At 40.2% G+C, this 25,205-nt stretch overlaps 1 protein-coding gene across 1 annotated transcript; it reads right to left on the bottom strand.

The window, feature by feature from the left end:
* Positions 1-13,816: 13,816 nt before the first annotated feature.
* On the bottom strand, positions 13,817-14,963 carry LOC309721110 (olfactory receptor 2AJ1-like; the record flags this gene model as incomplete). The annotated part of the gene is given in 2 exon segments (XM_082558461.1): positions 13,817-14,441; positions 14,443-14,963. Coding segments are annotated over 2 exon segments (906 nt in total). The 5' UTR covers positions 14,724-14,963.
* Between the last annotated feature and the right edge of the window lie 10,242 nt (positions 14,964-25,205).

Genomic DNA, 25,205 nt, shown 5'->3' with positions numbered 1-25,205 from the left:
GTCAAACTGTTTTATCATTGAATCTCATCTCTGTACTGAGTATAGCAAACCTAAGTGCCTTCTTGGTGATTAGTGTTACTTCCAGTATTTCCTGGGTGAAATTCCCAGGGTGTCGTTGTCTTTTAAACTGTGAAGAGTATTTACTTTATTCCCACCTCGTGCTGCCACACATACAAACTGCAAAATCAATCGCACATGAGCGAAGCCACTGCTGACTTTGTCTGAAGCTGTCTGATGAGGCTTGCTATGTCCATTTTGATGGTTTATGGTTAAAAATGTTCTTCTTTTACTGTTACTTTTTATGAATCACAAGGTTTAAAACTACTTAAGACAAAACACACACACACACACACACACACACTGAAAAAATTTAAAATTAACATTAAAAAAAACCCCAATAATTGCTAAAAGATTGGTTGTTGTTTTTTAGGACAGCCAATAGCGATTTTCCTTACTGAGGAGTTGGCAGCACTGCCTACACACCCCTCAGACGCAGTGCCAGGCCCACCACAAAGACTGTTACAACCTGGCCTGAAAATGCTCTCTCCAAACTACAGGACTGCTTCACACAGACAGACTGGGACATATTTGAAGACCAGGAACTAGAAACTTTCACAGGATCAGTACTGGTCTATATCAAGTTCTGTATTGCAAATGTGACTGTGGACAAAAGCATTCGGGTTTTCCCAAACCAAAAACCCTGGATGACCAGCGAGATCAGCTCACTCCTCAATGCCCACAATGTCGCCTTCTGATCGACAGAGCTCTGTACGGGGCTGTTTGAGCTAACCTGAAAACGGGAATTAAAGAAGCCAAGACAGACCACAAAAGAAACAGAGTCCCACCTGTCCAGCAACAACACACAGGAGGTGTGGCAGGGAATACGAGACATCGTAAACCACAGAGGCAGCACTGTGAAAACAGAAAACCTGAGTGTGCAGCTGGCAGAGGAAATAAACAGCTTCTTTGCCCGCTTTGAAACAACGCAACAGCAGCACTCATCTGCTTTAGCCCCGCTCCCATCCGTATCCTCACCTGGTTCCTGCACCGCTCCATTCACTGTAACGGAACACGATGTCAGACGTGTGCTCCTAGCAGTGAACCCCAGGTGCTAAGAGCATATGCCCACCAGCTCACCCTCATCTTCAATCTCTCACTGGACCAGGCAGCCATCCCATCCTGTCTAAAATCATCCACAATCATCCCAGTACCGAAGAGGTCTCCCATCACCAGCCTGATTGATTACCACCCTGTGGCCCTCACGCCGGTAATCATGAAATGCTTTGAGAGACTAGTCCTTCAGCAAATCAAGGATTACCTCCCCCCAGAATTCGACCCCCACCAGTTTGAATACCGTGCAAACAGATCCACAGAAGACGCCATCGCCATAGCCCTCCACTCTATGCTGAGTCACCTAGAAAAGCGGCAAAGCTACGTCCGAATGCTCTTTGTGGACTACAGCTCAGCCTTTAATACAATCATCCCACATATCCTCATCACCAAACTGGTTACTCTTGGCCTCCCCCCTTTCACATGTGCCTGGATAAAGGACTTTCTCACAAACCAGCCCCAGACTGTAAGACTCAGCACTCATCTCTCATCCATTCGCACACTGAGCACCGGCTCCCCACAGGGTTGTGTGCTGAGCCCCCTCCTGTATTCTCTCTACACCCACGACTGCAGTTCGACCCACAACAATCTCATCATGAAGTTTGCTGATGACACCATGGTAGTCAGACTCATCTCAAAGGGAGACGAGGCAGACTACAGAGAGGAAGTCCTGAAGTTGGCAGTCGGCTGCCCTCTCCCCTCCCTGATGGACATTTATTCCTCCCACTGCCTCAGCAGAGCAGTAAACATCATCAAGGATAGTTCCCACCTCTCCTCCATACCTTCTTCATCTCCTCCATACCTGCTTCATGCCCTGGGGGACGGGGCTATGGCTCCCCACACTCCCTAGCAGATCGTTACATGGAGAAACCTTTGGAATACAAGCATGTTGATCCACACAGGTGTACACACGGGTGTTCACAGACGCGGACTACACCTTTCTTGGCTGCTGCCTCAAAGAACTTTGTGCGCTGTCTATCTTGCATGCTGCACAATAGCGTTTAATATTTAGTATCTACTGTTATCTACTGTTAGCTAGTTGATTGTGATGGTGCTGTATTCATTATGTTGCTCTTTTTTTGTTTGCTTTCTCTTCTGTTTTTTTTCCTCCATACAAGTGATCCAGGTGTTTTGTTTTTTCCTTTCTTTCTTCCCCATTTCTCACCGTCTCTTCTCCCCTCTGTTTTTCTTTCTCTCCCTCTCTTTCTTTCTCCCCGTCCTATCCCCCAGTCATGTCTGTCCCGTTTGTAGCAACCGAAAATAAAATAAATTCATAATTATAACAAAGGTCAATCAAATGGACCAATATGGCAAGGCCATGATGATCCACTTGGTAAAATAAATCCGCTTGGCATCTTTCTTGGCCTTAAGACAACAATTCTGATGGCTAAAGATCCAAACAGGACAACAAAAAGGATAGTTCCCACCCTGGTTTCAACATGTTCAGCCTGCTTCCCTCAGGGAAGCACTACAGGTGCATCAGCAAAAAAAACCCCACAGACTGAAAAACAGTTTCTTCCCAAAGGCCATAACCACCCTGAACTCACACATGCATCGATAACACAGCCCCCAACCCACCCCACCCCCCAATTTTTCCCATTTCCTCTATGAACAACCACTGTGCAATAACAAATTCTATGTGCAATAACCCAACTGTATATACATAACACTATTTATTACATATTAGTTTTAAAAAGTGGTTTGTATATTTGTACATTTTATATATTTTTCTCTGTTAATACTGTTCATATGTATATAGTGCTGCAGAACTGTGCCCCCTTGCATGTTTGCACTGAGTAGGAGATGCTCTGTATCTCCTTGTACAACTGTATAGTAACAATAAAGACATTCTGTCACAGTCCTGGGTCGGTGACCCAGTGTTTTTGTACTTTTACTTTTGATACTTTTATGCAAGTATGGAACATTTTGTGTTTCAGAATTTAATTGTGTACGAAAGTTATCTTCAAGATTTTTGCATTAAATGTGCGTTTAAAAGTTCACAAATCACCTAACAAGATTTAGAAAGTCCATATATGAATATTTTAATATTTCAATGCAATTCAGTTTTATTTATATAGCGCCAAATCACAACAACAGTCACCTCAAGGCACTTCATATTGTAAGGTATTTGTGCCCATTATTTTACAAGTAAGTGTATTCACAGTTCACAAGGCTCTAACCAGCTGTGTTAATCTTCCTGAATATCTTAATAATCTTACTTTTAATTTCCTTTGTCCTGAGACAATACACAAAAGGATTTACAAGAGATGGACCGAGGATGGTGCCAATCAATAAACCCTGGCGTTCTTCAAGAGTTAATACCACACCAAACCTGGTCAAGATAACAATGATAAACTGTGGACAGTATAAACATGATACACAAATCAGGTGACTCACAAGAGTGCTTCCCATTTTCTTTTTGTCATTATTTGATAATATTTTCACAAAAAATAAGATCCCACAATATGAAAGACAAATGAAAGTGAATGTGAAAAATGACACAAAAAATGATAGAATGGCAACTTGGTTGAAATATTTCTCTGGGTTAACACAAGTGGTTCGCATAACTGCACCATAGTCACAGAAAGTGTACCTAAGCCTCAAAAAGCAGTGAGGGAGCGGTGTAGCTGTTACAGGTGGAAAAAGTGCAAAACTACAGGCAACAATCCACACAATGTATGTAAATACTAGTGTACGTGTATTTGTTAAATAACTATGATACTGAAGAGGATAGATTATAGCAATTAATCGATCAAATGCCATAATTGTTAAAGAAAACATCTCCATTGTTGCTCCCACCTGGTAAACATACATTTGAATTATACACTCCACGTATGATATGGTATTAACACCAGCAAGCAGAACCCCGATCATTGTTGGAGTGGAACTAGAGGTATAAAGTATGTCAACAACGGCAAGATTGCAAATCAGAAGATACATTGGTTTGTGTAACTGCTTGTCAGAAACAATGAAGATGATATTGACCGAACTTGCAAAAACAGCTAATAAATAGGTTATCAGCATAACCACACCAACTGCTACAGGCCTTTTGACTGTGTCAAAACCACCTATAATAAAATAAGTTAGTTTGATTGAAGCATTCTGTAAAGACATATTTAACAAAAATAATTAAATTACAAAAGGTTTCAAGATGTAGTTGAAGAAGTAAAAATATGCCGAAAATCGTTAACAGTGATAAACAGTTGTAAAAAAACAAAACAAAACTGTTATAAGCCTTCTAAACCCAAACAGGTTTGGGTTAACTACACAACAGTGCTTTCTCATTTTAAGTCTCACAACAACAGGAAGTCTTAACTTGGCAGCTCCCTCATCCAATCACGCTGGATATCAAGTCTCTGTGTTTACATATCACCAGAGACTGCAGATTACATGATGTATGATGTCACCCCCACCCTCCAAAACCAATGATAGATGAGGATAGATTGGAAATCATCAGTTTTAAATTCCACTTCAAATGCTAGAACTCCTATGTAAAAAAAGAACCCCAACAATAAACAAATGAAAAAAGGAAATAAAAACAAACCACCATTTAGTGAATTCCAATATTATATCATAATCTGGACAGACTTTATGAAGAACAGAACAATTTTTGGAGCAATTTTAAGCATAAAATGCATATTGATTAAATAAAACATATGCAGGCCTTTTTACTTAGGAGATGCAGCCTATTATGCGTAAATAAAGCAGATAAAGGCATTGGTATAGCACTCTTCTACTACAGCACTTAAAGACTTTTTGACAATTGTAAATAAACTGGTCTATCTCTTGAAGTGGTTCTGAGCCACAATTTAACATTTGAACTGGTATTTGTGTAGAAATGTATAAATGTGTTGTGGATAATTTTATGCATCACACAATACTTTTTTTTTTAGAAATAATGTTAGTATTTTCATCTAATTAAATTTAAAAAATCATTTAAGTTAAAATATACAACTATACAAATAGATAGAGTTAATCTTTTGTCCAAATAAACTTTCTTAGAAAAAAAAGACACAACTTTCACTGTGTTACTTCTTAAGTTTGCTCATTAGTGTCATGAACCGAAGTTCCGTGCGCAAGCTGGACCCAGAAGCAGAACACACACACACACACACACACACACACACACACCAGGGTAGGGGAGAATAAAGAAACCAAATTTTATTATAACTAAAGGTGTCCCGTGAGAAGAAACAGATTACTCGGGTGCAGAAAAATGGCAGCATACGAGGGAAGGTGGAGTATGCGTCTTACGGTGATAGCCGGGCTGAGTGAACCAGAGGGGGGGGGGGGGCTCCAAAAGGGGTCGAGGCGGCAGGGCTGATCGTGATCCAAATCTCAGGCGGGCAGGTGGACGGGCAGGTGGCTCAAAAACGCCGAGTTGTGATCTGAGCACACAGGGCAAAACAGTGTTAGTTCAGATGGATAATTCTTTCATAAGGGCTTTCCCGCAGGTGTACGTTACCACTGAGAGACGACTACGGACTGGCGAGGAGCAGCAGGTAGGGCAGGATTAAATAGTCCACCTGGTGATCGCCTGGGATGGGATGCAGGTGTGGGGTTGGCAGCCACGCCCGTGGGCGTGGGCATCCCATCAGCACCCCGGACGCCGGGCCGCGGACCATGACAATTAGGTTAATGACTTCTTTGTTTACAAAGGGCTGATAGGAAAGATGTGTCATACTCACCCCTCTTGAGTGAATTATAATCAGCACCTAGCTCCAGTAATGAACAGAGATGGGCAGTAACGCATTACTTGTAACGTGTTACTATAATCCGATTACTGTTTTCAAGTAACGAGGAAAGTAAGGGATTACCATTGCAAAAACGCTAATTAGCTCACCGTTACTTTCCCATAAGAACGCTGCGTTACTGCGTTACTAAAACCGTGATTTTTTTTTGCGAGAATGTCTCATGACAATGACATAAGGGAGTGCGACATTCGTTGCAATAGCTGTGTGTAGATCAACAATGGATAATATATCGTATGCGGGAGAGAGTATGACTGTGCAGTGCTTAAAGCGTGGAAGTATTGACGTTACTTTGAGTTTGATTCCATAAAAAGTGACAAAAACATTAGCGTCCGCTGTTCACTGCGTGGGAAGAAAATGTCGTTTTACAGTGAAAAAAAACCCCCTTAACTTCCGAGCAAGGACCGAATGCGCTACCATGGAATGGGAAATTCACAGACAAACTTGCGGATTCTTCCACTGACCGCTGCGGCACATCTGCACCAGGGCAAACATCCGCCTGCTATACAGGTAAAAATAGAGCAACAGGACCGCTGAGTCTTTGATTTTATTTATTTTCTGCTATGTTTCACTTGCATTTATTTGAAAGACTGAGAGTAAACACAAAAAAAAAAAAAATTGTTTTATGTGCTGGAATCTGCAGAAAATAGGCTTAAGTGTTAAACAAATTTCTTCCAGTCAGAGAATGTTGCATATAATTTAATTTTTGCTTGATGCATAAAGTTAAAAGATTAAAACTAATAAAACAAGTTTTAAAAAAAAGACACTTTTCCATTTGATTACATTTTCTATGATGGATTATGCAGAAAAAATAGAACTGGGCTGAAAGATGTATTGCTTTATTACCTATTCGGGTTGTAAATCTTGTTTTTAAAAAGTAACTAAGTAACTACATAGTTACTTTTGAAAAGTAGTAATCAGTAAAGTAACGGGATTACTTTTTTGGTGAAGTAATCAATTAGTTACTGATTAGCTGTATTTTAAATACGTAACGGCGGTACATGTATTCCGTTACGTATTTAAAATACAACATATGAGTAACTGTATTCCGTTACAGTTACCGATTAAAAAGGTGGTATTCAGAATACAGTTACTTTGTTGAAATAAATGGATTACACTGCGGTACTTTCCTGTTTCATATCGTCGCGGGTCAGGACTGTTTGGGTTTTGTTTGACAGCTATATTCTTTTGTTCCAGGCGGCAGCGTATGGTTGCCATGGTTACAGGGCGACGCTCTCTCTCTCTCTCTCTGCGACTGTGTGTTTCCTGGGTGAGAGAGCGCCTTTTCGTTGTTGTTGTTGTGCTAAGCTAACAGGCAGAATGCTACAAGCATAGCTCTAAAGAATGTAGCATCATGGGCAGTGTAGTCTGTTGCAGGGAGAATGGACTGCCATACACGTTATGGTTCTGTGAGCGCGAGGAGGGAGAAAAAGGGGAGTGGAAAGGTACGAGTTGTCATCGAGGAAAAACGGGAGCTGGAAGAACCAAATTACACCTTTCTTGGCTGCTACTTCGAAGCACATCTGTCCTGCGTGCTGCACAACAACATTGAATATTTAGTATTTACTGCTGTTTACACTTAGCTAGATTAATGCGATGGTGTTGTGTTTAGTATGTTGCTTTGTTTTTTTTGTCTTTTTTTGCTTGTTTTCTATTCTTCTCTCAACAGGTGATCCAGGACATTTTTATTTTTTTTCTCCCCCCCTTTCTCACTGTCCCTCTCCCCTTCTGTTTTTCCTTTCCTTCCTCAGACTCATGTCTGTCCCGTCTGTAACATCTGAAAATAAAATATAATAAATAATAAAAACAAAGATCGACCAAATGGACCAATACGGCAATGCCACGATGATCCATTTGGCAAAGTAAATCCATTGGGTATCCTTGTTGGTCTTCAGACAACAATTCTGATGGCTAAAGAGCCAAATGGGACAGGCAGAAAAAAAAAAAAAAAAAAAAAAAAAAAAAAAAGTGTAACGTAATGGAATACGTTACAGAATACATTTTGGGGCATGTATTCTGTAATGGAATACATTTTAAAAGTAACCTTCCCAACACTGCTGATTAGTTTTTTCAAGTAAATTGACCAACACTGCTCAGGACTGACTTAGCCCCTCCCTCCTGGCTCACAGCTTCTTCTTCTTGGTTGGTGTGATGGCATGCCCAGATAGAGAATGTCATTTTGCAAGATGTACTCACTGTTAACCTGCTCCACTCCAGGTTCCTCTTCTTTGGCCTTCCGGAAAAGAGATATTAAAGATAGATCAGATTTTTGGAGTTCAGCAATTTCAGTTGGAATATTAAACCCTAGGGGTGACGGTGTTGGCTCAGCATCTGTTAGTGTATCCACAGGTGAAAATTTGAATTTCTCCTGCCTTCTTTGTCTGCGGGTCTTCCGTGGCTTCACCACAGTTGTCTCAAACTCCTCATTAAAAAAAAAGGCAGGGCACTCAGGGTCTCAGAGTGGGTACTGACTTGCTTAGCCTGAGCTCTGGTAACAGCTACATTGCACTCCTCAGTCTGCTCAGACTCCAACAAATCAAAAAGCACAGGAAGGTCACGCCCTAACACGGCAGAGTAAGGCAAACTGTTCACAACACCCACATTCGAAAGATACATCTGTTCCTGAACTTTAATGTAGATGTCAGCTGTCGGATATCTTTTCTCATCTCCATGGACACAACAGATTGAAATTGTATCACTGGTGCGAACAATATTAGGTGGGGCAAAATCTGAGTGAATAAGAGACCGAGAACTGCCAGAGTCAAGAAGGGCATTGAGTAGAACCCCATTCACTTCAATCTGGCTCATTTTGATGGATTTGTCACTCTCCTGCTCAGGATCAGCATTAGAACGAGGAGCAAAACACATTTGCACCATTTTAGCAGAATTTCTTGGGCACATAGGTTTTGTATGGCCCTATAATCCACAAAGATAACAAATGAGCTTCTTACCAGAGGCCTTTGGTGGTCTAGTGGTAGACTGAGAGCTCTTACTGGTGCTTGTATTTGCTGAATCCAGATGGTTTTGCTGAGGTATCTTCCGGGTGTCCCTCGATACCTTCCATGCATTATGGCTCCATGCTTGCCCCTTCTTTCTGGCAGCAACAAAAACATCAGCTAACCGAGCCGCTTCCATTGCTGAACCAGGGTTGTGTTCTCTGATCCAAACCTGAAGCTCAGGAGATAACATTCTGAGAAACTGCTCCAAGATTATAGTTTCACCAATGTCATGAATAGTTTTACCCTTTGGCTGGCTCCATTTCCCATAAAGCTCCTTCAGTCTCGCATATAGCTCACGAGGGCTTTCATCTGGTTGAACGTCCAGGGATCTGAATCTTTGCCTATATGTTTCAGGGTTAATGTCATATTTTGACAGAATAGCTGATTTCACTTTATCATAGTCTAATGAATGTCCATGTGAACATAGGCACCTCTAGCTTTACCAGTAAGCAAGGGTATCAAATGAAAAACCCAATCTGACTTCTGCCATCGATAAGCTGTAGCCATACGTTCAAATGTGATCAGGAAATGTTCAATATCATCAGCTTCAGTTAATCTTTCCAATCTGCCCTCTATTTGTAGGGGAAACTGAAATGCTGGTGAAATGGCTGGATTGGAATTAGTCATAACTGGTTCAGCCTGGGCCTGCTGAACAGAGGAAGAAGGATGAATATCAAACTCTAATGATTCAGAGCGAGCTTCTGCAGAATCTGATGGTGATGTTCTGACTTGGATTTCTGACTGCAAAAGTCTAAACTGATGTTGAAAGGCTTTAAATCGCTGTTCTTGTCGTGCATTTAACTTACTCTGTTTTGCATCCCGGATGTCCTGTTGTTCCATGTGAGCATGTAGCATATTGACTAGATCAGACAAAGTAGGCTCCTTTTCAACTCTCTCCACAACTTCAGTGACTCCTGAGGCTCCATTTTCCTCCTCTTTGCAGGTTTGCTGAGCAGATCCCTTTTTCTTTTCATTCTTGCCACCACGATGCATTCTTCCTCCTCATGGGGAAAAACAGAAGAAAGAAAAAAAGAAAAAAGACCTGTGTCCAATACTGGATGATCCCACCGCTGCCACCAATTGTCAGGGACCAAGCAGTAAAGCATAAAGGACACCGGTGGTTTTAATTCAAAAAAAACGGGTTTTATTGACCCAAAAATATGAAAATATATTTAACAAAGCCAAAACTTAAACAGGCAGACCAATAAAAGAGGTCAACTCAACAGACTAAACTCAAGATAATAATTACCAAAACCTCAAACAAACATATGGTAAACTGACCTGCTGAAATGACACACACAGGGGGACTTAAATACTGGTTTAGCTAAACCAAATGACACACACGGGGGAAAACAAGATGGCTGCCATATAACCAACTAATACAAAACATTTAAACAAACATGAAACACCCCCCAGGCAATGAAGCATGTGGTGCAATCCAATTAGGTTGTCAGCAGTACTTCAGGTCTCCCAGCCCTTTGCCACACCTTTTGCCAGACAGGAGGAGACACCAACCCCCAGGTAACTCAAACAAAGAAAGATGTATTAATATAACAAAACAGAACTTTGACCTTGCAAGGTTAATATGTGTGCACGCCATATAAACATTGGAAGGTGTGATGGAAAAATGAATACATTTAATAAAGAAACGATATTGAACAATAAATAGAATATTTTAAAGTAGTGACTGTAAATTAAACTAAAGTGAATCAACGGGTGATGAGGTGTGGAGCTTACCATGTGTGGCATGCCATCACAGTTGGCAACCAATGTCAAGGCGCATTACTGCCCCCTGGCTCACAGCTCAGTTGACATTTAGATGAGAAAACATATATTTGACACATTTAAGGAAAATAAATAAATAAAATAAAAATGAAAAGAAATAAATGTTCTCTTTAGAATTTTTTTTGCTCTTTTTTGCTCTATAAAATAGTTATTTTCTTTTACAATCACTCATCTTAGCAGTAAGATATACATGACAAGAGAAACAAATTAAGTTTGAGTGAAAATGTACATTTTTGCACTCTCTGGTCAACTGACTCAATGACTCAAACAACCTGATTCACTCTGGTGAGTGACTCATTAAAACTCGATTCAGTAAAAAGAATCGAATTTGCCATCACTACCTGCCTGGTTAGTTTCATGTACATTCCAAGTTTAGTTAGTTTTGTATTTCCTGATGTTCAGCAATAAAGCTGCCTTTTGAATTTATATTCACCTCTGTGAGTCTGTGTTTGGGTCCTCTCCTGCCTACTTCACATGGCTAGCACATGACAGAAAGGGCGTTAAGAATAGTGATGTTGCGAACGAAATGGCTCTTAGGCTACGTTCACACTGCAGGCGAAAGCGCATCAAATCGGATTTTTTTGACCCTATGCAACCCATATCTGATCATGGTATGACAGTGTGAATGGCACAAATCCAATATTTTCAAATCCGATCTGGGTCACTTTCGTATGTGGTACTGAATCCAATACATATCCATTGTTTTAGAAAGCGACTGCTGTTTGAATGGTCAGGTCGCATTAAATCCATCTTTTACGTCACTGACAAAAGTCAGACACCAATTATCAGCTCCGGAGAAGCACCCGAGAAGACATCGCGAAGGCTTACTGGCCATCGAGTGTAGATGTTAGTGAAACTGTTGGGAAGACAACGTTGGAGAAACGTGAACATTTTATTTATACTGTATAATCTGCAGATTCTGACAGAAATCTGCAACTATCCTTTGAAGCACCGCTCCTCTCTAAAACAGCAATAAGGATAATTATTAGGTTATTTACATTGTTATGTAAATAACAAAATAACTTAAAGCAAAAACTGGGAACCGTAAAGTCCGAAGTCTTAATATTAAGGGCCACCAGTCAAACAATATTGTTTGGTCTGGGTCTAAACAGAGTGCATTGTGTGTGACGTCTTCTTTTGCGCATCCGGGCCGCTTTGAGGGTTCACACTAGAGCGTGTTTGCAGTCGCATTTTATTTGTAGTGTGAACAAGCAGATGAAAAAAATCAGATTTGATCAAAGAATCTGAATTGAGCATTAAGACCTGCAGTATGAATGTAGCCTTAGAGCCGGATCTTCGAAGTGAAAGACGCGAACTGGCTCCTTATTGGGAGCCGTGTTTTTTTTTCTTCTTTCTCTCACCCTCCCTCTCGCACTTTTTTTCAGCTTCACTCCGCACGCAAGCCTTGTGCGCTGGGGGGAGGGATGGTAGTTACACTCGCAGTAGCACAGGAACAGAGCTGGAGGGAGAGACAGAGAAAGAGAGCCAGGGACAACAACGTCAGAAAGGTATGGTAAGCATCCACAACTATTTTCAGTTGCAGATGATAAAGGATTCAGAAAGTTTATTCATGCAGGCTCATATGACAGAGAATATGCATGTTCTTTTAGTTTTCACATTTTAATTTATATGTATTGTGTTTTGGTTCTCAGTGTTTTGTGTTGTTTCACTTTAAATTAGTTTACTATGTGAATAGTTGGTTTTTGTATTATATGATTTATTTATTACATTTTATGTGGAGTGAATAAATAAAAGTATGTTTGTGTATAAATACACAAACAATACACTTATGCTTTCAATTGTGTAATTTAAGCGATCTAGGTAGCTCTATTTTGGAAGTTCAGTTAACGCTTGAAATGTGTTTTGGAGTTTGTATGTGCTTTGTCTGTAGGGGCCACTGCATATATTTATATAAAAACATATATAAATAAAACCACTTTTATTAAATTCCTTTTGTGCATAATTTTATATTATTGTTAATAATAAATTAATTAAAGCAACAAAACAACCTAAAGAGCCGGTTGGGAGCCAAAAGAGCCGGTTCTCTAAAAAGAGCCGGAAATCCCATCACTACTTAAGAATGACATTACATGCAAAATACCTCTGTACTCTGTACTGTTGTGTGACTACTACAAAGGTAAACAAAACTCACAAAGACAGCTTGATTATGTGCACCTTAATTTACATCAGAATATCCCCATCCATCCATCCATCCATCTATTTCCATCCATAAAAGAGGCTGTGCTCTAAAACTCTGTCACAAAGGTGACTTTGAGTCTGACCATATTGCATATCTATGTGTAGACGTTTCCTTTTCAAAGTGCAAAATTATAGGTGGAGACTGTATAGAAACATGATTTCTATATGTAGTAGGCAATTTACTGCACATTAGGCTGAATTTAGAACTGTAGCTGTAAGAGTTGCAGCTAGCAATGCTCAGATATTTGGAATGAGAGGGGGATGATACCAATACAAGCAAGCATTTTCTTTTTCAAGGCACCAAGTTAGTTGTGTCACTTTTTCCAGGTTTGCCCACACAGCAACTTTTTTTGTTTGTTTTATGTCTCTCTGATATAGGATATCTTAACAAACCAAACTGAAAAGTCAAAATATAGCAGTCCACTTTCTTAGCTGAACCTTGTTAGGCTGGTGTTGGAGCCATTTATTCATTTTTATCACTTTTTAAATTGAATGAAAACCTCTTGCTGCTTTCAGGTATTGAATACTATCCTTGGTTTCCAAACACCTGATCAGACACAACTGAAGGTCTGGAAGAAATCAAAACAGTTATTGAGACAGTTCAAATGAATAATTGTTAAAGTTGATTTTTTTGTTTTTGTTGATTAAATTATGATTATTTACAGCATAGCAGGAAATCACATTCTGTTACTCACAAACACAGTTTCACTAAATAAAAAAACAAAAACTTTTGTTTTACATTTTCTTACAAATTGAATTGAATAGTTAAGGTGCAAATATCTTGTGGAAGTCCACAAAGTGGACTTCTGTGCCAGTCAAAGTGAATGGTTAGTGTTTCAAACATTTTGTGACAAAACATTCAGAAAACTTGCACTGACATCAATTAAGGCTATTTCAATATTTTTCTAAAAAAATAAAAAGCACACTCAGTTCACAAGATTTTAGTCATATGTGTTAACCATTTTCAAAATCTTATAGAACTTTTTTTGTGACTATCTTAAAGATCGTATTTTTAATTTCTTTTGTCCTAAGACAGTACACAAAAGGATTTACAAGACATGGACCGAGGACTGCACCAATTAATAAACCTTGGCGTTCCTCAAGAGTTAATACAACGCCAAACCTGGTGAAGATAATGCGCACAAACGCAGGACAGTAATGAACAGTTACACAAATTAAGTGACTCACAAGAGTGCTCCCTATTTTCTTTTTTTCATTATTTGAAGATAATTTTACAAAAAGTAAGATTCCACAATATGAAAGACAAATGAAAATGAAAGTGAAAAATAAAACAAAAAATGCTACAATGGCAACTTCATTGAAATATTTGTCTGGGTTAACAGAGGTTGTTCTTAATACAGCAGCAAAGTCACAGAAAGTGTACCTAAGCCTGGAGCTGCAGTGTGGGAGGGGGACAACTGTTGCAGGTATGTAACACATGAAAAACCAGTTAACGAACCACACGATAAATGTAAGAACAAGAACACGTGTGTTCGTTAAATAACTGTGATACTGGAAAGGATAAATTATTGCAATGAATCTATCCAATGCCATAACTGCTAAAACAAATGACTCCATTGATGTTCCCAAATGGAAAACAGGATATAGTATTAACACCTGCGAGTAGAACCCCAATCATTGTTGGACTGCAACTGGAGGTGTACATTATATCAACAACAGCAAGGTTGCAAATCAGAAGATACATTGGTTTATGTAATCTCTTGTCAGAAATAATAAACATGATATTTGCCATATTGGCAAGAACAGCAAGAAGATAGGTTATTAGGATAACCACACCAACAGCAATAGGTCTACTGAGTGTGTCAAAACCACCTATAATAAAGTGTGTTACATTGATTGAAGTATTCTGTGAAGACATATTCTGTTTGGAAGTTGAAGAGGAGAAGAAAAAAGGCAAAGCAAATATTGATAAAATACGTAGTAAATCTTCTTTATCAGACTTCACAAAATCCTCTGAGCTCAGTCAAACAACTTTGCTTTTACTGGGAAGTATTTGAACCTCTCATTTTAAGGCTTATAAGAACAGTACGTTTTGATTGGACAGCTCCCTGTTCCAATCAAATTAGACATAAGAACGTGAAATGTCTATATTGGATCAGATATTGCAAAAAGATGATGTCATTCCCTTAATGACAGGATAAAGGTTGATTGGAAGCTACAATAACCTGTATTTGTTTTCAATGGATTTTGTCACACCATTTGCATCAAATAACAAAACAAAAGCTCAAAATGAAAGAAAGCTTGATCTATGTTACATTTTTCTCGCTACATCTCTTTAACACTACACCCTATTAATGGCTAGGAAGGGACTAATATTAGCAGGAGGTTCAAATATTGTATTCCATTTTCTTGAGAAGAAAAATCTTAGAAAACTTTTAGATAGCTTTTATAGTGAAACTTGGGTCTGGAAATGTTACAAATGGAGAAGATGGTGAGCCAACTTTATGAAGGAAAGTAACTTTGTGTCATGTTAACATGGCTGTCAAAACAATGTACTGAGGGCTACTGTGCCTTTGTGCCAGTTCAGCGGTAGCATACATAGGCCAGGTAATTTGAAAGCAGTAAGAACATAAGGTCTAAAAGTCAGTGGCTGTTAAATGGAACCTGACCTCCATCATCAAATCATGTCTCCCTTTTTAAATATTTTGCCGAGACCAGAAGAAAGAGTGCTGTGACGACTGGAACGCTGCTCATACAGAGTGTGTAAAAGCCTGTATCAATAAAACGCATGGCAAGGTGCAATGCCGTGTGTGTGCGGGTCCTCATTCTTGTCATACTCAAGAAGTACCAAAGGCTGAGAGAAACGCTTGAGAAGATGTGGAGGGTGAAGGCAACAGTGGTCCTAGTGGTAATGGGAGCAATTGAGCAATGACCTCCAAGTGGCTGGAGTGGCTCCAGCAGATCCCAAGAACAACATCCAAGACTCCTATCCTGAAGAATTGTTGGAATAGCAATACTATGCAGGACTCTCAAGCATTTGATGTGTGATTGTGTCATAAAGTTGCTTGTGTAACTGATCATATGCAACTTCATGAAACAATCATTATTGCACAATTTGTTTAAAGAGCAACTACCTAATTCATTCCTCATTCTTGTCATACTTAAAAAGTACCCAAGACTGAGAGAAGTGCTTGAAAGTGATGGGATTTCCGGCTTTTTTTAGAGATCCGAGTCTTTTACGGCTCCCAACCGGCTCTTCAGGTTGTTTTGTTGCGTTAATTAATGTATTATTAATAACAATATAAAATTATACACAAAAGGAATTACTAATGTAAAAAAACGTGGTTTTATTATATGTGTCTATGTATAAATATACACGGGGCCCCTAGAGACAAAGCACATACAAACTCCAAAGCACATTTCTAATGTTAACTGAACTTCTAAAACAGAGCTACCTAGATCACGTAGATTACACAGTTGAAGGCATATAGATATTGTTTATTTATACAGAAGAACTCATATATATTCAAATAATTTAAAAAAAAAGTTCTTTTACCTGTTACTACCACACACCAAATCCGGTCGTTAGTACTTCCTGGCTTGTGTAGACACTAGGTAACAAAAGCTCAACACTGCACCTAGCATCCTGGAGCACTTCTGTTGTGTTTTGTACGTGTTTTGGAGTTTGTACATGCTTCGGAGTTTGTACGTTCTTCTTCTGAGTTTTTACGTGTGTTGGAGTTTTTTATGTGCTTTGGGTTTGTACGTGCGTCGGAGTTTGTATGTGCTTTGTCTCTAGCAGCCATAAATATAAATATACTTTTATTTATTCACTCCACATAAAATGTAACAAATAATTCATATTATACAAAAACCAACTATTTACATTTCAACTTTTTTTTGTTTTGAAGTCCATTAAGTCTCTCTCTCTCTTTTGAGGTCAACTTCCTGAAGGCCTGAGTCATGGAGTGCCCGCATGATTATGGCCTAATGATGTTCACCTGAAAGGAGTAATCCAATTATCCACTGATAGTGGGTCAAACCATCAGATGAAAGCTGGGGCATGGGCTGAATTTTCAGTTTGATTTGATTTAGTTAATTTGTATATTATTTAGCTGGGGTGTGTTTGTAATCACATATATGTGAGGTGTGTTAGAATAACTGCATACAATAACTGTATAGGTTTTTTGTATCTGGGCTGTGTTGGGGGGGAAATCTTTTATAATAATAAAGTAATGTATACTTTATTGATCCCCGTGGGTAAATTACTCTCTCTGTGTTTAACCCATTCACTCAGTGAAGCAGTGGACAGCCACTCATCAGGTGCCCGGGGAGCAGTGTGTAGGGACGGTACTTGGTCAGGGGTACCTCAGGGTAGCTGTTTGGTGGATGCGAACCCCCGGGCGAACATGCTACCTACTGAGCTATCCCTGCCCTCCTTTAATATTTTATTGGTGGTATGACCGGCATTCATTTAAGGAGGGTTTTTGTGAGAGGCTGGGTGGCTCATTTTTAGATGTGTTGCTGGTGAGCATGTTAAACCTCTGTACGTGGAAAAAAGAATATTGTAACGTTCTCAAGAACCAGACGTTTTGATCTCAGTTTGTCCGTTTATTCGGTTACACAGGCAAACGGGCCGTTAACTCCAGGGAGAGTGCTCACGTGCAACCCCTCACTTCAGCCCCGTACAGTCACACAACAACAAGGACCCCCCTCCCCTTCATGCACACATTAACTCCCTTTTTTATGGTGGCTGGGAAGTGAAAAGCGCAACAAATTAAAAAACGGCAACAAATTAAAAAACGGCAACAAATTAAAAATCCACAACAAATTAAAAATCCACAACAAATTAAAAAAACGCAACAAATTAAAAAACGGCAACAAATTAAAAAACGGTAACAAATTAAAAATCTACAACAAATTTAAAAAACGCAACAAATTAAAAATCCACAACAAATTAAAAAACTGCAACAAATTAAAAATTCACAACAAATTAAAAAACCGCAACAAATTAAAAATCACTCCTTGGTGGCCGCTTATCGGGGCCTGGAGCCTGGGGCTCGCTCGGGCCACTTCGGAGGTGGGGTGCCCCCAGCCTCTCGGCCTGGGGCTCGGTCACTCAGGCACAGCTGGCTGCCGGCGGAGCTCACGGGCACGTCACTGCAACCCCCCTGGCTTCTGCTCTGCGGCTGCTGAGTGAACCCTCATCTGGGACTCTCCTCAGCTCTTTCTGGGACAGTGGTGCGGTTGCCCCTCTGTTAGTCTTCCTTGGTCTCTTGTGTTCTGGGGGCCTCTGGATGTCTGGAGTTTTGATCTCCTCCATACCTGCTTCATATTGTAACAGCCACTATGGTGTGGTGTCCCTTTAAGACACCCAAGTCGAGGGTTGGTGTCATCAGTGTGTGCCACTGGTCTCTCTGCTCTCTCTCTCTGTGATGGTGTGGACATGTGCTTGCACGCTAGTACATGAGGAGGGACGGATTTTATGTTTTACCTCTCCAGACACCTTTGTTTGCAACGTTATGGGTTGTACGAACACTGTGCGCTATGTTTGTTAAGCTGCAGCCGTTCAACCGGGCTTATATGGTTGATGAAGAGAAGGTATATTAAAGAACACACTGTGGAATCCCCAACGCCAGCGTGAGTGTGTATTCTTTTGGCTACCCTGCTAGGTGTTTTGCCGCCTCCTCTCAACCACTAAACGCAACCCGACGTTACAAAATGGCGCCCGAACATCTTCTCTTGGACCTCAGTATGCAGTATCTTCGAGCAGTTGATGATTGGTACATACAAAGGTACGACGCGGCAAAGTGGCTGTCCGCCATGTTTCGCGGGAACGGACCAGGCTGGCCTGGACGAGGACGTCGGGAGGATCAAAGGGTCGCGGCGGTGCATTTCCATGGCAGCGGCTGGAGCTGCCCCAGCGTGGTTTGTGGACTGTGGCGCCGTTCTCTGTTTGGCCTCTTCGTCGTGGCTCCATTGGATGCGCGTGGACCTGCGTTTCCTGGGCGTGGGTTCGATGCAGCTTTGCCATAGTTCCTGAATTTGAATTTTTTTTCTTATGTATTTCGTATTGGTTACTGTTGTAACATGACTGTTGTTTGGGTTTTCTACAGTACTTTCTGGTACTGTTTTCACATATTATGCTGTCTGTTGCAAGTTTGTGAAGTAGAAGAAACGCAATGAAAGAAAAAGGGAATTTCATTCTGCAATTGTCCTGGCTATCCTAAGTTTATTTTCTTTCTTTAACATTTGTTTAAATGGACATTCACCATGTGGGACACTGTCATGTATGCCAGTTTGTCAATATTGCACTGTACATTTCCCTGTTTTGGTTTTAACTTCTTATCCTGCTGACCATGTATGGAGGCTGGTTAAGTCTGGACTGTACCAATGCTGTACAGGTGTGTAACAATTCCTCCACGACCTGCTTACTACCTAAAGTAGCTATGTGTGGTGAAAGGGGGTAGCGGGAGGAGGGTCACCTGGGTCCGGCTGAGGGCAGCCTTTGTTTAACCCGGGGGGAATATGTAACAGCCACTATGGTGTGGTGTCCCTTTAAGACACCCAAGTCGAGGGTTGGTGTCATCAGTGTGTGCCACTGGTCTCTCTGCTCTCTCTCTCTGTGATGGTGTGGACATGTGCTTGCACGCTAGTACATGAGGAGGGACGGATTTTATGTTTTACCTCTCCAGACACCTTTGTTTGCAACGTTATGGGTTGTACGAACACTGTGCGCTATGTTTGTTAAGCTGCAGCCGTTCAACCGGGCTTATATGGTTGATGAAGAGAAGGTATATTAAAGAACACACTGTGGAATCCCCAACGCCAGCGTGAGTGTGTATTCTTTTGGCTACCCTGCTAGGTGTTTTGCCGCCTCCTCTCAACCACTAAACGCAACCCGACGTTACAATATCCTGGAGGACGGGGCTGTGGCCCCCCCACACCCTCTAGCAGATCATTACATGAAGGAACCTTTTAAAAAAACAAGCGCGTCCATGCTCACAGGTATACACACGGGTGATCACACCCACAAACTACACCCTTTTTGGCTCCTACCTCAAATCACACTGTGTTCTGTTGATCTTATGTGCTGCACAATAATGTTTAATATGTAGTATTTACTGTCATATTCCCATATATCATTGTGATGTTGTTTATTCTATTACTCTTGTTCTCTTCTGCTTGTTTTCTTTTTTCTTTCTCAACAGGTGATCCAGGTGATCGATATATGCATTTTTTTTTTCTTTTTCTTTTTTTTTTTCCTACCCATTCTGTTGGTTTTTGTTTTTTTGCCCTTCTCCCCCATCCCTCTTCTCAGCTGTTTCTCTTTCCCTCTTTCTTTCTCCCCTTCTTTCCTCCAGTCAAGTCTGTTCCGTATTCAGCAAGTGAAAATAAAATAAACAATGAAAGGTGAATCAAATGGACCATTATGGCAAGGCTGGGATGGTCAATTTGGTAAAGTAAATCCGTTGGGCAGCATTCTTTGCCTTTAGACAATAATTCTGATGGCAAAAGAGCCAAACGGGACAGGCAAAAAAAAAAAAAAAAAAAAAAAATCCACAACAAATTAAAAAACCGCAACAAATTAAAAATCCACAACAAATTAAAAATCCACAACAAATTAAAAAACCACAACAGTGATGTCACGAGAGGGAGCGTGGTCAGGATTTTTGGTTGAGGCGCCATGTTTCTGGGCCGAACAAAGCGCTAGCAAAAGAGGAGCGAAAGTACACGGATAACACCAGCTATGGTTCGTACTTGCTGTGCGGTCGGTTGTAAAGTTAGATCGCACGACCGGCAAGGGAATAAGGTTGAAAATGGTTTATTTTTTCATTCTTTCCCCACCTGGAAGCAACATGAGGCAGCTCATGTATCGGATGTTACCAAAAGAAGGCGTCTAGTCTGGATAGCAGCTGTGAGACCAGCTGATATCCAGTTCTCTTCCATCTCCAAATATCTGTTGGTGTGCTCCAGACATTTTCATTCCGGTAAGTTATAGATATGTTCATATCACTCTTTATCGGTCTTTTAAGTCTGACATCACTAGCCGTGTCTTGGCTCAAACTCCCAAGAGCACCTGCAGGTCCATAAATCACACGATCACTGTGGCATCACTGAGTGTTGAAAAACTATCTAAAGTCTTTCATCTGTAATAAAATGATCAGCGTTCTGCTCTACCATGTGTAACAATTGAGTTTATCATCCAGGCATCCATGAAAACGAAATTAGCAGGAAGTTAGCTCGCTAGATTCCATCTAAATACAATATAGCATGTCCTAACTGAGGGATTTTGGAAACAAATTCAAACGTACAGCTCTGCTATCACTTCCAACATAAATGAAGACAGAAAACTAAACAGCAGTGACGTTTGTAGGGTACTGTGAGTAAAATGCGTTTGATTTCCCCCCAAACATTCATATTAGTGCAATCATAAATTCCTGAGCAAATTACAGTGAGAGCATGTGGAGGCTCTGGCTATGTTCACACTGCACGCGAAAGCGCATCAAATCGGACTTTTTTGACCGTATGCGACCCATATCCAATCATGGTACGACAGTGTAAAAACAGCACAAATCCAATATTTTCAAATCCGATCTGGGTCACTTTCGTATGTGGTACTGAATCCGATACATATCTGATGTTTTAGAAAGCAACTGCTGTTTGAATGGTCCGTCTTTTATGTCACTGACACGAAACATATGCCAATTATCAGCGCTGGAGAAGCGTCCGAGAAGACATTGAGAACACATGAGCGCTTCGTGTCCATCCCGTATAGATGTTAGTGAAACTGTTGGGAAGACAACATGAACATTTTATTTATACTGTATAATCTGCAGATTCTGACAGAAATCTGCATATCCTTTGAAGCACCGCTCCTCTCTAAAATGGCAATAAGGATAATTATTAGGCCATATGTAAATAACAAAATAACTTAAAGCAAAGTCTGAAACAAGTCTTTATATTTAAGGGCCATCAGTCAAACAATACTGTTTGGTCTGGGTCTAAACAGAGCGTGTTGTGTGTGACATCTGTTTTTGCATATGTGGGACACTTTGAGGGTTCACAAAGGAGCGCGTTTGCTGTCACATTTTATTTGTAGTGTGAACAAGCAGACAAAAAAATCGGAATTGAGCATTAAGACCTGCAGTGTGGACGTAGCCATAGTGAGTTCAGTGCATTGATGTGACATTGTCCTGAAGGATTTAGTTATTCTCAGTGGTTAAAGAAATTGCAATTATTTATTCATATTTATTAGAAATAATCCTAATTACATATCTTGCTTCCGTGTTTGTGTCCTGTGTCCTGTGTCACAAAAATACATTTTTTACTATAATACATTGATTAATGACCTGCAGGATCTCCTTATCATATTACGTGTCCATAATTGTCACCTAAAATCAAACTTTATGCTTTCTCCATAAAGTGATTACATACTTTAGTTTCATTTTCTGAAGTCAGGTTTCTGAAAGAGAACAGGCAGATTTGAAATATAACATGCAGCGTTCTATAGATGGATACATAAAAAAATGGAAAATTACATGTATGTGCTAACTTTCTAAACACTTTGTTACATTTGTGATAAATGGATTTGAAAGTAGATAAAACACATTTATGTTGGCCTTGGCTCATTAGAGTCTTTGTCTTTAAATTAACTTGTAACTTGTATGTTTCAGGTCCTGCACTCTCAAAGACTGAATTATTATTATTAACCTTTATTTTACCAGGAAAAGTCCCATTGAGATTAAAAACCTCTTTTTCAAGGGAGTCCTGGCCAAGAGGCGACAACATGTTAAAATTACAAATTTACATACATGTTATAAGTAACAATTACATTTTAAAAAACATTTTTCTCTGGCTCTCTCAATTTGGACTTAAAAGCATTTAATGAAATAAGATCTGCTATCTTCCAGTCTTTTTGCATCATGTTCCATGTAAAAGGGGCAGCATAAGTAAAAGCCCTCTTTCCCAGTTCAGTTCTGGCAAATGGAACATTGAGCAGAAGAAGATCGCTTGAACGAACCAGCATTGCAGCCATGGGTCATTGTGAGCATCACAGGGAAGGTTGAAGCCGCCCACTGCACCTGTATGGCCAGAGTCGTGGAGACCTGCAGCCATGTCACTGCTCTTCTTTTTAAAGTAGAAGCAACAATGTGGATCTGTGGCACAAGGGCTGTTACAGATGAACCTGCATACTGGGTTTTGCTGGGTAATATGACCAAGATACAGCCAGAGGTTGGCCATAAGATAGACTTCTCCTCTTCAGCTGCCCAAAAACAGCTCTGGATCAAAACATAAACAGACCATCCGTATTGACAGGTAAAAGGAGCCGTCCTCAAAAACGAAAAATCCCACCTGCTAATGTGGAGGAGTTGTCACTGCTATTGGATACTTTGCTGGAGCACAGTAAAGCTGTGGGTTGTGGGAATGACCCATAATGTTTTATATAAGGGTCTAGATTTATGCCTGAAGTGCACTGCCATGTAAATAATTTGCATTTACTGAATATGTACTGACTGAGTACCACTGTTCAAAAGTTCAATAAAGAAACAAACTAATTTTTGCCTCTTTTTTATTATAGAACATCACATCAGTTACAATGTAGAATCCATGTCATTTATAGTTTATAAAAGACAAAATGTTTACACAAAATCATGACAGTATTTACACGATATCACCCACTACTAACATTACTTAATTTACTATCAATTACTTCAATTTATCTTCTGAAAAATTACTGTTATTTATACAGCACAAGACTTAAGAATATTTAACAGGAGCAAGTTTCATTTTCCCCTGGTTTTACTACCACACTGTTCACCAAACGCAGCAAACCTTCACCATCTTATCCAGAAGGGTCACCTCATCACCCTCACATGGAAGAAGTAACCTGATTGGCATGGTGGTATGTTTGAAGCAGGTCGCTTGTGTAGCGCTGGAACCCAGTCACGATGTTTCATCCATTTCATTGGCTGGTCTGCTGCAATAATGCCAAATAATTAGCAAGTCTATAAATAGCACGTAGTTCTGCAAAATCACTCATTAGGATGTTTTTTTTTTTCTAATTTGCTATGACCTCAGAGTGCATTGAAAAGAAAACTAATAGGCTATCTGGTCTTTAAGTGATGGCATGACAAATCCTGCTTCCAGGCCTAAAGTAGTCTGCGTTTAATATGGGTTTTGTGTTGTTAACATGTTTAATGTTTTTTATTGTCTTCTATTTAATCTCAAAAAACTCCTAAAAACAGTAAGTGATCACTGTTGGCCTCCCACTGCTTCTATCACCACTAATCATTTGAAAGCTCAGTTTTTAAAACCTTACAGTTTTTTACAGACGCTAGGACACATTTCTCAATACTTAGGTCACTTTTGCAAAACTCTTCACACAATCCTAACTGACCGTCAGCTTGGCAAAGCAGTTCATTTCACATTCAAAATGCACTACAACTACCAAAACACTTTATTCAGGTCTCAAATAAACTCATTCTTCCAGAACACTAGCAAAGGTTGACAGCCGACAAACACACTTTGTCACCCACAAAACAATGACCTAAAAAACATTAACAACATGTAGCATTACACAGTGTTTTCTTGTGTAAAACAAGGACACATCTCTGTTTATAATTTCAATATATGTTACTGGAATGAATCAGACATCATGCAGAATTCGTTAATATTTGTTTATGTATTTTTATTTTTTGCACTAAGAAATCCCAAAATACAAGTATTTATATACACACCATCCACTGATGCACATACAATAGCAATGCTAATCAACCCGGTCTTCTCCATTTGGCCACAGGTTCTCATCCACATCACATCTAATGTCATCTAGGGCAATACACCTAGGAAAGAATCTCCTGGCATGCCTGATCCATCCCTGGCAATCTTCTGCTGATATCTCCAGGCATCCAGCATTCATTGCATCCAGGAGGGACATTTGATCATGTGGATGATGGTCGTAAACCTTCCACCGCCATGAGGAAAAGAATTCCTCTATGAGGTTGAGGAATGGAGAGTAAGGTGGGAGGAAAAGAGACTCCATTCTGGGATGGGCTGCAAACCACTCGGTGACTGCACGGGAGTGATGAAATGCCACATTGTCCCATACAATTATAAATGTTGGCTGATTCCTTCTCTCCGCATCCCTTTCCTCACCTAGCACAACCCTTCCATAGAGATCATGCAGGAACGCAAGGAGCCGTTCAGTGTTGTATGGCCCAATCAGTGGTCTGTGTAACAGCAGTCCATCAGTGGATATTGCTGCGCACATTGTGATGTTGGCACCCCTCTGGCCCGGGACATTCACTGTGGCTCTCTTCCCAATCACATTCCTCCCTCGTTGACGTGCTTTGGCCAAGTTGAAACCTGCCTCATCCACAAAGATGAAAATGTGGTG

This window comes from Aulonocara stuartgranti, assembly GCF_965226115.1.
Source record: "Aulonocara stuartgranti genome assembly, chromosome: 14".
Classification (NCBI taxonomy): domain Eukaryota; kingdom Metazoa; phylum Chordata; class Actinopteri; order Cichliformes; family Cichlidae; genus Aulonocara; species Aulonocara stuartgranti.
Note: the sequence above shows the minus strand (reverse complement) of the source record. Positions and strands in the feature narration are given on the sequence as shown.